The 15,854-nt window shown below is 42.2% G+C and overlaps 1 protein-coding gene across 5 annotated transcripts; it reads right to left on the minus strand.

Annotated features, from left to right (window-relative positions):
• Nucleotides 1-1,229: 1,229 nt before the first annotated feature.
• On the minus strand, nt 1,230-13,437 carry MSANTD4 (Myb/SANT DNA binding domain containing 4 with coiled-coils). Of its 5 annotated transcripts, none has more exons than XM_084895155.1 (5): nt 13,349-13,437; nt 12,240-12,325; nt 7,902-8,099; nt 4,137-4,735; nt 1,230-3,794 (listed from the first exon to the last, which is right to left on the minus strand). In XM_084895155.1, the coding sequence occupies exons 4-5, from the start codon at nt 4,596-4,598 to the stop codon at nt 3,219-3,221; spliced, it is 1,038 nt and encodes a 345-aa protein (XP_084751281.1). In that variant the 5' UTR covers nt 4,599-4,735; nt 7,902-8,099; nt 12,240-12,325; nt 13,349-13,437; the 3' UTR covers nt 1,230-3,218. The 5 variants fall into 5 exon arrangements, with proteins under 5 accessions (XP_084751281.1, XP_084751282.1, XP_084751283.1 ...); XM_084895156.1 differs by having other exon boundaries at nt 12,240-12,372; XM_084895157.1 differs by having other exon boundaries at nt 13,307-13,404.
• Nucleotides 13,438-15,854: the final 2,417 nt, after the last annotated feature.

The following is a 15,854-nucleotide window of genomic DNA, read 5'->3' on the forward strand; positions in this document are numbered from 1 at the left end:
GTATATATATATGAATGAAGGAGCAATGATCTAGAGATGGCATAGGAAGCAGAGAACCTAAAGCCAACAACTGATTCTGGGTCTCATAGAAGGGCACCAGAGTATATAGCTAATACATTTGCTAATACATTTGAATTAAAATCGTTGTCACTCTTTTTACTTATAGAATCAAGAGAAACATTAGGTCTGGGTCAGAATGCAGATCATCTTTAATGGGAAAGAGAATCCTCCAAATGGAATTACCTCAGGGATGCAAGGCCATGCCAAATGCACTTCTGGTACAAGTGCCAACAGCACAGCCAAAGGAACAGTCACAGGATACACACATGGCCAGGGCCCATACCTATGGTCTAGGAGCAGTGTTCAGACAAGTGGGGAATGAGTCATAAGCTGAGCAGACTGAGGTTGACTTTAATATTTGTATTCAAAAGTGCCCTATGGAGACTTTGGAAGACATACCAGTACCATTTTTTTATGGTAAAATATTCTAATTTTATTCAGCAAAATTCATTTTAATATGTTTAAATTATGGTAGAGAATGGTAGAAATGTCAAGTCCCTGGATCAGAAAAAGCTTTGCTCTGCTGATTGTCACCCAAGGATAAAAAATGGAAAGGTCAAGGAAAGCAACATGATCCAAGAAAAATTAACGGAATATTTAGAGAGCAGCTTCACAAACATTCAATCATGTGGTAAGAGGAAAACCTTAAAATAGGCAAAGAACATTTGAGGACTTCATACATGATTCAGAAGGGAACAGGAGACTCGTTTTAGGCAGAACATGTTTGTAACACTACGAAGTTGCTCTCAAGTTTTAAACTGCATTTTCATAATACTAATGCTATTATTCCACACATGGTGAGAGTCAAGCATGGCATATGTTTGATGTAATAGAGACTAAACAATGGGGCTCAGAGACCATTACTGTCCACATCACCTGACTGGACCCAGATCTTTCCAGTGCTCTGCTCCTCTTGCACTTCATGCCCTGTTTATCCTCAGGACATGATAAAGGCAGTATTTTGGGGAAATATATTCTGGAAGTGTCATACAAGGGGGATTAGGAAGGAAGGAGCTGAGAGAAAGGAGGCTGCTGCAATACAGGTTGCAAATGCCACAGGTGAGGATGGAGGAGGTTGATCAGAAGCATCAGAAGACAAGACAGGACGTGATCAATAACCTGGGTAGAATGAGGAAGGCAAGAAAACTATGAAGCATAGGCAAAGCAGGTATCATTAAGCCCATTTTATAGAGGAGGAAATCAAATCACAGACAAGTTAAATGTTTCACAAGTAGTATGTGGCAAAGCTACAACACATAACTACACCTCCACACTTCCACTACAACTTCTCCATAGAGCTCTTACACAAAAACTTGGGCCAGGATTAATGTCATTTTTCAGGTATTTAATTAAACTGATGAGGCACTGTTTCCTTTCTTATAAGATGACTTAGCTGAAGGGTTGTTTTGCGGAGTAAATAAATGTATGAAAAGCAGGCAGCGTAGTGCCTAACACAAACCCCATTCACATGATAAGGTTCTCTTCCAGGCTGGATAACCTCAACCCTCACAGCACAAGCCTCACTTGAAATGATAAGCTTCCAGAGAGTTAGTTTAGGCAACTTTTATTTCTAGAGTAGAAGTATTTATTTCAGTTATAGAAAAATAACACTATGTCAAGTCAAGGTAACTAAGCAGAAGTCTATTTTTCCTTGTGTACCCATACTCCGATATCACATATGGTTTCAAGACATTCTTAAATTAACAAGGAACATGGTAATATCTGTCAACAAAAGGGATATATTAAAGCTACACATCAGCCCTGGAAATCAGAAAATACTAAGTGATCTCGTGCAGGGATTCTCAGCTTTGGTGTGTATTAGAATCACCTGGCTAGTGGGAAAAGGACCTCGGGGGGCTTTAAAGCAAATCACCAGGTTAAGCAAAAGCCCTTGGTCTCAAAAAAAATACCGTACCAAAGGGACAGAAGATAAAAAATTTGTTCCTCAGGAAGGAGCAAAGACAAAACACACTACAATATATGAGATCAGCCCTTCGTTCAGTGTGTGACTTCTCTGAGCCTTAAATTAAGGAATATTAGGTACTACCCTCAGGAACTGGTCTACAGTTTAGGTCAGACAGTGCCTCCCTAATTCATAACACACAGCAACTAGTATCATTACTTCAATGATTCAGAGGACATTCTCTCCCACCCCTACTCCCAAATAACTATTATTTATTTTAAAAATCAAATAACCACTCACGGAGTTCAAGCTCATGGATTACTGGTACCATTTTTACATTGGCATCATTTTTACTAGCTTCAACCATTCACTTACTTTAAGATTTCAGTACATGGCTGAAATGACATTTTACAATCGAAATGGATTCAAAGAAGAAAGAGAACTAAAGCTTAAAAAGTGTGTGTTGCTTCTAAAGCACCAACAGTTAGATGAATGAACTGTTTTTCAAAGTAACTCATTTTGGACAATCACTGATGTTCTCTGTATTGTTTCTGAAGCAGGTTATTTATTGATGGAAACATGGAAATAAAGTATCTATAACTTTCATCACTTTCTAAATTCTACACACTACACAGTAATGTTTCATAAAGTTTGCTGGCCATTTAAGTAGCTACTCACACAAATATCTGAGGTTTAATATTCTGAAACTATAAAACAAAGCCATAGAGGTGCAGTCCGGCTGGGATAGGGTTTCTCCCCTCAGTAATACTGACATTTCTGTTGGACAATTCTTGTTATGGCGGGTTATCCTGTGCACTGACGGATATAGGCATCCCTGGCCTCAATCACATGCCAGCAGCAATACCCCACCTCCCAGTTCTGACAACCCAAAATTGCCAAACATTGCCAAATGTCCACTGGGGGCAAAAATCACCCCCAGCCGAGAATCACTGAGCTAGAATTTTACGCAGACATGACTGTAAACTGAGTGCACAGATTAAACGCACTATGTAATTTCACTACTTCAGAGTACAGCACATTAGCTCCTGCTACGTTGCCTATGCTAGGGCAGATAATTTTTATATAATACACTAGTAAGCATACAGGTACCCACATACAACTATCTTTTTTCCTACTGAAACACTGACATTAAACGGGGGGGAAAACCCAGCTAATCCTGCGACCATTTTCATGTTACCTGATAAGGAGAAAAACCTATGGTTTACAAACACTAGCTAAGGGAGACCTAGAGAAATCACTGCAGGTGTCCTTCCTTCTGAATCCGGAGTCTCTCTTTCTCTACTTGTAAGCGTTCCTTTTCAATCTGCAGCTTCTCCGATTCAAACTTCAAAAACTGCAGCCTATCCTTTTCCAGTTGCAAGCGTTCTCTCTCGAGTTTTAACTTCTCTGTCTCTATGTCCTGCGGTTGAAGTATGGGCTTTTCCCCTGGACCGAGTTCGTTTTCCACAGACGGCTTTTCCGAGCTGACGATCTGTAACCTGAGCTTCTCCCTCTCGATCTGCAGCCGCTCCTTGGCCAGCTGCAGCCGCTCGTGCTCCATGTCCAGGTGCCGCAGCCGCTCCTTCTCGATCTGCAGCCGCTCCTTCTCCACCTGCAGCCTCTCGGCCTCGATGTCCAGCCGGCGCTTCTCCAGCTCCAGCTTCTGTTTCTCTATGTTTACAAGCAAGTGGGGCTCCTCGTAGGCGGATCTAGAGGGTGTGGAGTTTAGAGTAAAAAACTCATCGATGTGAGGGAAGTCAGGAAGTTCATTCTCCCTCCGGGGATCCGGTATGACCGAGGACAGTATTTCCTCCTCCTCCTCGATCTCAAACTAAAAGAGAAAAGCAATTTTCAGTATGATTTCTATCTCATGATTGTTGTCTAAATATTTCTTAAAATCATTTTGTATTGTTTGAGGGCATAAAACCATTTACTTTGCATTTTGAATAATTTTGCAATGAATTAGCTGATGTCACTAACCGATAATTGAGAGAAGCATATATAGGTGAGAAGAAAGAGATTAATGATATAAAGAACAGAAAATAAAATGAGTTTATATTCTATTTTGAAGTGAGCTTGAAAATCTGGGAGCTTCTTAACTGCTCCTGGACTACAATGCACTCACACATCACAGCTGAAGAAATCAAATGACTAAAAGGGCTCACGGGCTTACCTCAGGACTCTGGGGATCTCTTTCTTCCTCTTCCACTTTGACCTCAGTTAAGGATCCCCCTGCATCCCTGAAATCTGCCACATTTTGCCAATCAAAATTTGCATCATTTCGGAATCCAATCTTTTCGTCTATCTCTTCTGTAAGAGAGTCATCTAAGTCCGATGAAGGAAGGGGAAAGCCAGAACCAACCAGCTTAATGTTCGCTTTCATCCTCTTTCTCTTCATAAGGGCTCGCCAGTCCAGGTAGCGCCTCTTCACTTCGGTGCCCGTCCGCTGCTCCCCCTCTCCCACGGCATTCACACACTGCGCGATCTCCTCCCAGGCCATGCGCTTCATCACGTTAATGGTCGTGTTGAGTTGCTTGGAAAAAATGACTTCTTTCCTTTTTGTAATTTCTTTCAAAAGAGTCTGAGTTTCTTGAACACTAAAATTGCTTTTCCTTTTCCTTTTCAACTGCTTCATATTTCTAACTTAAAGGCAGTCTTTAATGTAAAAGAAGATAGGATTAGAATTTTAGGAATGCTACAAAGTACAAAAATCAAGGGTCTTTGTTTAAATCAGTTTCCGTTCCATAGCAGCAAAGGCAGGCTGGATAATTCCTAGAAAAAAAAAGCAAAATCAAACAACCTATAACTTCTGCAATGTACTTCAACCCTTAGCTATATAATTTTTTTTTAAACCTTCTAAATATGGCTCAAAACTGCCGACATTTACTTCTGCCCTCCAGTACCATCTTCTCACCTGGGCTTCTGTAATGATTCCTAACTAATTGGCAATATTCACTCTGGATCTATTTCCTACTACTCCAGCTCCTTCTCCCCAATCCATCCTCTCTAGTCCAACTACACTGGCCTCTTTTAGTCACCCTTTCTCATCCAGCTCTTTCCTGCTCAGAGAAATGGTGCACATGTTCCCCTGCCTACGGATGGACTGCTCTCTTCTTGGCCATCAATTCCTCCTCATGCTGCAGCTCCGGTACTAGACGTCTGTTCCTCAGTGAAACTTTCCCTGGCAAGTCAAATCGCTCTAACAGAAGCTATGGCTGCACACCTTCCTTCCTTGTCATCGCTAAATGTCACACTTGTGTTAACATGTAGCCAAGAGTCTCTCTCCCAATTTCACTAAAAGTTTCTTGAGGGTGGCAAGGTTCTGCTCACCATTACCTTCCCAGAGTTTCTGGCACAGGGCAGACATAGCATAAATAAGTTTTAATGAATGAATGAGCCAATTTGTCAAAATGACCACTAGTTTGAGATATCAAAAAGAAAAATTCAGACTCTGTAGAATAATTTTGGAGGAATATTAAAAGACTGGCTAAAAAAATCCATAAAATTCAGAAACAATTATAGACAATGTAATTTGTTCAGAGAAATGACAACTACTTAGATGAAAGCTCATTTTCAGGTTACATCTATACATAGAATACCAAGCTTATTATAAAATTCCAGAAAACAGGAGAATCCAAGATGGCTGCTCGGGTAGGCACCTAGCCGCAGCCGCACGCAACAATTTCAATAAAATACAACTAAAATATAAAATGGACATTACCCAGAACTACAGGAAAGTCAACTGACTGGAAATTCTACAACGAGAAGCAAGGAGAAAACCAGAAGGAAGCGCGGAGGAGCTGTAAAAGCCCAAGGTACGGAGACACGCGGCGCGCGCGGAGAGTACAGAGCCAGAGAGGAGGGAGGCCGAGTGCCTGGCGGGCGTTCCCTAGCGGGAAGGAGATAAACACTCCGACTGTGCTGGGCCCCCAACTGCTCTGAACCCCCGTTCTAGGCCAGACCCTGGGGACCCAGGCTCATCCAGAGGGAGCTGGGCTGTAAGGCAGTACTCGGGGAAGCAGCGAAAGGAGGTCCCAGAGGCGCGCACACAGCGCGCAGAGAAGGGCCGGCCGGCTGTGCCGTAGGACTGCCCTGACGGGAAGGAGACAGGCTCCAGACTGCTCTGAACGCCACCTCCAACTCCACTTCCAACTGAACTGAACCCCAGTTTCGGGCCCATTGCGGGAGAGCTTACACTGTTTGGTAGCAGGCGAAAATCGAGGGCACCTTTCTCTCAGAGGCGCTTGCAACAAGTACTGAAGGACCCTGAGTCTCAGGAGTCGCATAGGGCGGGGCTGACAGAAGCCAAGGCTGTAGGCTCCACCCTGAAACCCCGCCCCATCAGGAAAGCTGCCTGCGAAAATGCCTAAACCAAATAGATCACAAACGAAAGAAATGGAGGACAAAAAGAGACTGGATATAGAGTTCAAAACCACACTTATAGGGTTTTTCAAGAGACTCCTAGAAAAGGCCGATAAAATAAATGAGACCTATGAGGATATGAAAAGGGATCAACAAGAAATGCTAAGGGATCAACAAGAAATAAAGAATACATTGTCTGAAATAAAAAATATTCTACAGAGTCCTAAAAACAGAATAGAAGATCGCAAGAATCAAGTCAAAGATTTGGAACATAAAGAGCCAGAAGACACTCCTCTGCAGAAGCTAGAAGGCAAGAGAATCCAGAAAATTGAAGATAATGTAAGAAACCTCTGGGACAACTTCAAACGATCCAACATCAGAATCATGGGGGTCCCAGAAGATGAGAGAGAGCAAGATATCGAAAACATACTGAAAGAAATAGTGACAGAAAACTTCCCCCACCTGGGGAAAGAATTGGACTTACAAGTCCAGGAAGCACACAGAACTCCAAATAAGAGGAATCCAAAGAGGACCACACCAAGACAAATCATAATTAAGATTCCAAGAGCAAAGGACAAAGAGAGAATATTAAAAGCAGCAAGAGCTAAGCAGGTGGTTACCTATAAAGGAGCACCTATACGATTGTCAGCTGATTTCTCAACAGAAACCATGCAGGCCAGACGGGAATGGCAAGAAATATTCAGGGTGATGAATAGCAAGAACCTACAGCCAAAAATACTCTACCCAGCAAAGCTATCACTCAGAATCGAAGGTCAGATAAAGAGCTTCACTAATAAAAAAAAGCTAAAGGAGTTCATCACCACCAAACCAGAATTATATGAATTGCTGAAGGGGGTTCTTTCAGAAGAGAAAGTAAATAAAGATAAAAATTATGAACAACAAATACGTAACTATCAACAAGTGAATCTAAAAACCAAGGAAATTAAAAAAAAAATCTGATGAACAATATTAACTGTTGAATATAATAGAATCAGAGGTATGGAAGGGGAGTGAACTGATGATTCTTGGGGAAAAGGGGAGAGGGAGATGTGGGAAGAGACTGAACATAAACTGTGCACCTATGGATGAGGACAATGGGGAGTGGGGAAAGGGCAGAGGGTGGGGTGGGAAGGGGGGGGGAAAGGAACACTTGTAATAATATGAACAATAAAAATTTATTAAAAATAAATAAAAATAAAATAAAATAAAATAAAATAAAATAAAATAAAAATAAAATTCCAGAAAACAATAAAACTATTGTAAGGATACAACAGAATTAAAGGGGTAACATTAAAGTGGCAAGCCACTCCACCTAATTAATCAGTTAAAGAAAAAGATCACCAATTAAAGTTTTTAAAAATTATATTCTTAAACTTTGTGGAAACCAATGCACATTTTCATGGTTCCCCATTGAAATTCTGTCCCTCAATGCTCAACACATCTTCTCTCTCTTTTAATCCAAACCACCTAAACAAAAGCTCATAACATCAAGTAAAACAAAGTTGAAAGCTACAATATATTTGTTTCTAATTAATGCTTTTAATTATTTGCCTTTCTTTGAAGAACTTCTTAGTACCTTACAAATGTCCTAGACCCGTGGTCAGCAAAATGTAGCTCGCGAGCCACATGCGGCTCTTTGGCCCCTTGTGTTGGCTCTTCCACAAAATACCACGGCCTGGGCGAGTCTATTTTGAAGAAGTGGGCAAGTCTATTTTGAAGAAGTGGCTCCACAGCAGCGGCTCTCCCACAGGTTGAGAACAGCTAGCAGGGTCACCTAAGACCATTGGAAAACAGATATTTATATTACGATTCATTAACAGTAGCAAAATTACAATTATGAAGCAATGAAAATAATTTTATGGTTGGGGGTCACCACAACATGAGGAACTGTATTAAAGGGCCACAGCATTAGAAAGGAACTACTGTTATATAATAAAAAGCTAATATGCAAATTGTCCCCTCAACCAGGAGTTCGACCAGCAGGCAGGCCGGCCAACTGCTGATGTCCCCTCCCCCTGGCCAGGCTGACTGGACCCCACCCATGCACAAATTCATGCACCAGGCCTCTAAAATACACACACACACACACACACACACACACACACACACACAGAGTGGCCAGGTTATTATGCATTTAGAGATCATAATAATCTGGCCACTCAGTATATATATTAGAGGCCCGGTGCATGAATTTATGCATGCATGGGGCCCAGCTAGCCTGGCCAAGGAGAAGGGACATAGGCGGTTGGCTGGCCTGTCTACTAGTCGAATGCACAATTTGCATATTAGCCTTTTACTACATAGTATAATATATATACTGAGTGGCCAGATTATGCATTCAGAGATCATAATAATCTGACCACTCAGTGTATATCCTGATTCCCTTAGGTTATATCTCCTTCCACTTTATTAGCAGCAGCTTGTGATCCCTAAATCTTAGAAATGCATTGCTAAGTTTTGAGATTCAACTATTTTAGAAGATTTTCAAAAAGAGCAGATTCTAATATATGTGGAAGGTTCTGATAAAGTTCTGTATATAGGCAGAAAAATACTTCAAAGCTTCAACCAGATAGATTTCACTCTACCATGGTTTCTTCTCTTAATACTTTAATATCAGCCAATTTAAAATTCTTATTAATATAAAAAATATTTCTCTAGTATTGGCAATTCAAATAATATCTCCTATTGAAGCAAAACATAACAATTGAGTAAGGTTAGCTAAAGTTAATTGAAAAGTACACACATATTTTTTACCATTGTTTGAGTCTTTTCTGATTAGGACTTAAAAGTGAATGCTTATTCCTTATTTCTAAACATAAGTATTTTTTATTACAATTTCACTGAACTTTTTCAAGTTCCCAGTTATCTCTGTTTAACTGACTCTGTATGTAATAACATCACCAAGAAAGATGCCCATCACTATCTTTTTGTTTCTAATTACTCATATGGCATAATTATATGAACTGCCACTTGCTATTGAAATGGAGGTCAGAGAGAACTAAAATTTCAGAAGAGCAGAAAATGAATTCTCAAAGAATCAGTCAATTTCACACTCCTATAAAAAGGGCAAAGCATTCAAAAACAAATCCATTCCAATGCAGACTTCCAGCCCAGCCGTGTGGCTCACTGGCTGAGCATCCACCTATGAACCAGGTGGTCACTGTTTGATTTCCAGGCAGGGCACATGCCTGGGTTGCAGGCTCCATCCCCAGGAGGGGGCATGCAGGAGGCAGCCAATCAATGATGTTTCTATCTCTCATTGATGTTTCTACCTTTCTATATTTCTTCCTTCCTTGCTCTCTAAATATCAATTTAGCCTGACCGGCGTGGTTCAGGGGTTGAGCATTCGATTCCCAGTCGGGGCACATGCCTGGGCTATGGGCTTAATCCCCAGTAGGGAGAGTGCAGGAGGCAGCCGATCAATGGTTCTCTCTCATCATGGATGTTTCTCTCTTCCCTCCCTTACTTTCTGAAATCAATAAAAATATATATATTTTTAAAATCAATTTAAAAAACATTTTAAAAAAGAAACAGGTAAAAATTATTATACTTCATTTAACCTAATATAGCAAAATACCATCATTTAAATACATAATCAATATAAAAAGTAATGCAGATATTTCACTTTTTTAAAATATATTTTATTGATTTTTTACAGAGAGGAAGAGAGAGGGATAGTTAGAAACATCGATGAGAGAGAATCATCGATCAGCTGCCTCCTGCACAACCCCTATTGGAGATGTGCCCACAACCAAAGTACATGCCCTTGACCAGAATCCAACCTGGGACCTTTCAGTCTGCAAGCTGACGCTCTATTCACTGAGCCAAACCGGTTTCGGCTACTTTTTTTTTTCTCCATTGTTTTCAAAATCCAGTGGATATTTTACACTACATTTTACTGTGCAATTTGGACTAACCACACATAGATTTATGTGGCTATTGGAGACTGTATTAAACAGCACAGTTCCAGCTTTCATGATCCCTGCCTCAGGACTATCATATTCATTCCTTTAGCCCAGCCTCCCAACTCTCAGGGTCTATGCTCTTGTCTGGCCAATGACTACTTATCCTCAGCCCTTGGCTTAAATATCTTTTCAAGATGCCTTCACTGTTCTCATTCATCTAACTCTAACGTCTTTGCTATATGCTTCCACTATCAAGCTGTATTGTATTCATTTATTTTACATTAGAAGCAATAAGGGATCACAGAAGACTATAGTACTCAAGCTATTAATTTATAATCTTGTAAAACATGGTACATAAAAAATTTACATGAAAAATTATAATGAAGACTACAAACTGTAGTTGTGATGTGAATACAGACTACCTAGACTTGTATGTTAATTCCACCATTTATTATCTCTGTGTTCTTAAGCAAATTGCTTAACCTTTAAAACCTATTTCCTCATCTATTAATGGGAAAAATAGTAAATTAATATGCATGATGTTTTAATGATTAAAAGAGATAATCCAATTAAGAATATTACAATGCCTAAGATATAGCAAGCCCTCAAAAAGTACCATCTATTCGCCATTTCCTAATACAGTGTCTGGATACAGTAAGCAAATAGTTCATTACTGGATGAATGTGAATATATAAAAAGTGCAACAAGAGAAGTACTAACAAAATACACTTGGTGTTCAGAAAAAGTAGACATGTTTGGTGGGATCAAGGATGTGAGGAGAAATCAGCATTTAATTTGGATCTTATAAAACAAAAAGACTAAAAAGGGACAATAATAAAGAGGAGAAACTAGGTTGGGGCCAAATGTCAACAAATCTTCAATGCTGGCTTACTAAGACCTTTTCCTCTGCTGGAAAACTTACTCTCATAGACAAGTCTATCCATGAAAGTTCTGATACATTTTTGAAATTCAAGCAGGTTACCTTCTATATGGAGGCAATGCTACTGTACTGATATATAAACTGTAATACATAAAACATAATGTATCTATTGTAATAATAAATGATCACAGTTGTCAAGAAAATCCTAATTTATGCAAATATCCATCCTCAGATTTTGCTGCTCTTAGACTAGGAGATCAATTTAGTAATCGGACTGATACGTTTACAATTTAGTAAACGTATCAGTAGTACCTGGCAGAAATAACAGTCCCCGAGTCAACATGTTTTTACAATTTGGCAGCACTGTTATTCGCATGTCCTATTTTTTCCCGACGATCTATAGCTCCTTATCCCCAGCCCTTGGCAAAGATGCTTCATTGACTCCCGCCCCCCTACTTCGCCCGCCCCTTACCACCACCCATGCCTCTGTCTTACAAAAGCGGTATCTCCTTGTCCCTAACTGGTCTGTTAAACTGATGGTCTATTTCACTCACCAGATGCACTTTAACACACATATTTAACTTTACTGAAATCAATATTAGCATGTATCTTGGATTTCTAGTCAGTCATGGCTTAGTAGTATAAACTCCTCTGATATCTCCTAATGAATGGTGGAAAGCACTTTAAGTTTAAATTTGGTAGCTATGCTTGCAGGGATAGAAACTAACCAACTAACCTATATTTCCATTATTGTGGTTTGTGTGGTTTTACCTATCCTCTCCTTTACATTTTGGTATTCATGTAACAGAGCTTGGGTTTTCTCTCATCCATTATCCAATTTTTTACTCAAAAATATTTGTCGAGCTCCTACTATGTGCCAAGCACATATTCTTGGTTCTGGGTATATAATGCCTCAAAATATGTGAAAAGATGCTATTTTACATGTCAAACGCTATCCCTTTTATGTTGGTGGCCTTCCCTATCTTTACCGAAGGGAAATCAGTAGTTGCAGCCCCTAAAAACTCATGAATCTTCCATGCTCAGTCACAGCGAACTGCCATTTTCCTGAATCCAATCTCACAATCATTCTTTACCGGCTGGAAGTCGGTATAATAAGTGGTTCACTTACGTAATCCTTGTGAAGAGGTTGTACCGCCAATGGCATATTATAACTGGTCAATTTTTCTCAAGGACTAACACTTGAGAATGAAGTTCCTAAATATTGCATGATAAAACAGAATTTAAAAATCAGGCAATAAATTCTGGGTCCAAAAGGAAAAAAACGGGTGAGATGGTAAATTCATTAGGCTATTCAAGAAAAAAAGCATCACAACGCCCCCACCTGACCCACCACCCCAACCACCCCAAAGGACAGCGACTTTCCATCAGACCGCCAGGGGACACCGACATTAGCAAGGAATTTAAAAACATGAAATACCTGACTGGTCAAGGGCACCCACCTCTTTTCCTTTAGATTGTCATTTTTTAAAATATGACAGCCAATTCAATAACAGACATCAAAATTGTATCTTTCCTTTTTTGTCAAATCAGCAAATTTTATTTATATATGTAATATATATATATATATATATATATATATATATATATATATATATATATATATATATTTGAGGTGCCCCAGAATTTTGGTAGTTTACTTGTGCCACGAGGTGAAAGGGGTTGAAAATCGCCGTTATTCACCACGTTGATATATAAAATGCTCTTCTCTAGAACTTGCGGAAGGTAAGTAAAGTTTACTTCAGGTCGCCAGATACCTGATCAATAGTATTAACCACCCCCTCCTGCCCGCTTCCCTGGGGCCCGCCCGCCCCGCGCCCATCCCAGGGCGGAACCCAGAACTGAATCCCCAGGAGGCCTTGGGGCCCGGGCCCGCACCTGCCTCGGCCCCAGCGCTGCGGCTGCACCCGCAGGAGCCGGGCGACCTAGGACAGCTTCTCTCCGGTGCTACACTAATGTCCCGACCAGGTGCCCGCCAACTCCTGCCTCCTGCTCCAGCAGCAGCCCGGGCCCTCCCCAGCCCCGCACCCTGCGGGTCAGGCTGCAGCCACGACTGGTCCTCTCCCCCGCGTTCTAGTCCCGCTACGCCGCCGCAGAGCCCGGGCAGAGCCGGCTGCGGGGAGCCCAGCCGCCGGCCGCTCACCCCGCGGGCACCTTCCCCGCTGCGGGGGCACCAACCGTCTGCGGAGCAGCCGCCCAGCCCGGGTCGGAGCCACGCACCTGCGACCCCGAGGCCCCTCCGCCCTGCCGCTGCTCAGAGGTCTAGGCAAAAAGATGCTTCATGGACTCCCCGCCCCCCCATTTCGCCCGTCCCCTTGCCACCACCCATTGGCTGGAGCGGCTGCCACTCGTGTGGTACGGCTCGCTCATTGGCTCGGAGGGTACGACCTCTCTGGCTGACGGCCCACCCCAGGTCTGGCCTCACAATGGGAGACGAGTCCCCAACCGGTTCCGGGTTAGTGCCCTGGGGTTCCGCCCCCGCGGTCCGCGGCCTCCCGCCATGCGCTCCCTCGTTGGCGCGCAGCCCTGTCAGTCAAGTGTGCGCTCGCACAGGATTGGACCTGAGCGATCAACCGGCCGCTCGGTTCCGCCCGGTTGGGTCGCTGGCCGCGCCCTCTCCAAACTCTACTCTTGTCCTTGACCCTCCACTCTTCAAAGGGCGGAGGGGAAGCGGGGCTCTTGCGCGGCCCCGCTGGTGCCTAGCCCAGCGTCACTTTCTGCTCAAGCTACTGCAGCAGAGTTTGGCCTCAGCCATTGCTCTGAGGTTCCCCTTGCCAAGGTCACCGGTGCTTTCCTGTGGCTAACTCTAGGCAGCCCTCCTCAGTCCTTGTTTTTATTTTACTTGACTCCTCAAAAAATGTTTGACCTGTTGACTGTTTCTTCATTGTTTTCCATCATACTTGCTTCTCCGGGGTTTCCTCCCTCTAGGTCCTCCTTTCTTTTTTTTAAATATGTGAAAGAAAAGAGCCACATTCTAACCTGACAAGCTCAGGGGAGGCCTGCGTGGCAGTCTTGCAAACTCAGAGACCTAAAATAATCACAAAAGATGGTTTGAAAATTAAATATCTAACTACAAACAGGTTATAGTGGGTAGTCGTGTTCTAGGCTGATATTTTCCCAAAGATCAACTTCGATCTTTTTACTGAGCCCATTTGCCTTTTTGTCTCTAAGATAACATATCTATGAGATGTCTGGGTAACTGTAACCTCCCTTTTTCCAGAGCCCCTGGGACACAACCAAATGTGGTGGGCGCCAGGACAGATGCCTCAAATTCCTTCGTTATCATGTTAATTGTTCCTGCACTCACCTGAGTACACGTCCACCATTTTACTTTTTATCCAATCCCAGGAGTTTCCCACCGCTTTGCTTTCTCCCGCCTCCATGCTCCATCACCAATGAATTTCATGTAAACCACCTATATCCCTCCTTTAATTTCAGTGTATAAATAGAGAAATGTAACCCGCCATTCTTCGGAGCATTAACTCAATCCATTGAGGTTCAGCTTCCCAGCATATGTCGAAAGTTTGGCTCAAATAAACTCACAAAAATTCTTTACAGGTTACACTGGGTTTTTTTTTGTTAACAATTTTAAAAATATTTTTATTCAGGGTTTTTGGAGAGCAGAGGGATGGGGAAACCCAGATCTTTAGCCTCCTGCAGGCCACCTACCGGGGATGGAGATGGGCATGTGCCCTGATCTGGATGGAATGAGTGCCCTTTCACTGCACAAGATGATGCCCAACCAACTGGGCCATACTGGCCAGGGCAGAGTATATCCTGTTTTGTTTTTGTTTTAATTCTTTTTTGTAGAAAATATTATACTAGTATATGTCCTTCTCCCTCCCACCTACTCTCCCCCCCCCCCACACACACACACACTGACCTCCTCCAGGCCTCATCCCACACAAGGCTTTCACTACCTTATTGTCCTTGCCCATGGGTTATGTGTATATGCACACATGGTCTCTGATTACCTCCCAACCACCCACTCTCCCCCGCCTTCTCCAAGATTCCTCACTCTGTTCCATGATTCTACATCTCTAGATCCACTCCATTCATCAGTTTATTTTGTTAATTAGATTCCACATATGAGTGAAATCATGTGATACTTGCCTTTCTCTGACTGGCTCATTTCACTTAGCAGGATACTCTCCAGGTCTCTCCATGCTGTCTCAAAGTGTAAGTACTGCTGCATAGTATTCCATGGTGTAAATGTACCACCGCTTTTTTATCCACTCATCTACTGATGGGTACTTGGGTTGTTTCCAGATTAGGTGCTCTTTTTTATCCCCTTTGCAGTTGCCTCACTCTCATTGCCATTTCTGGTTTTACTAATGGATCTGTTATCTCACCCTACTGAGATCCCCAATTACCTCAGTCACCTTCTTACTGGCCTCAGTATCCTGCCAGCTCTACTGTAGTCCATTCTTCACATTGTAATCCAGCGGGCTGCTTCAAGTGTTTTTATGTGATCTCAGGTTTTATCTTTCACCAACATCCCAGGCTCCACCCTCTTCCTTCTTCTTTTGCCTCCACCCCAATTCCTTTGCCTCCTTCAGTTCCTAGATTGACAGTTACTTTGGGACTTAGTTTGCACTGCATTGTCTCTATGTGGAAAGATTTATCGTGGTCTCTTCCCTGCTATCCCCAGGATGCCTGGTAGAAGTCACTCTGAGAAAGAAGTCTTCCATTTTCCATTCACCCTACCTCCACTTCCAAATAAAAG

Source organism: Pipistrellus hanaki (genome assembly GCF_964339955.1).
Source record: "Pipistrellus hanaki genome assembly, chromosome: 9".
NCBI lineage: Eukaryota > Metazoa > Chordata > Mammalia > Chiroptera > Vespertilionidae > Pipistrellus > Pipistrellus hanaki.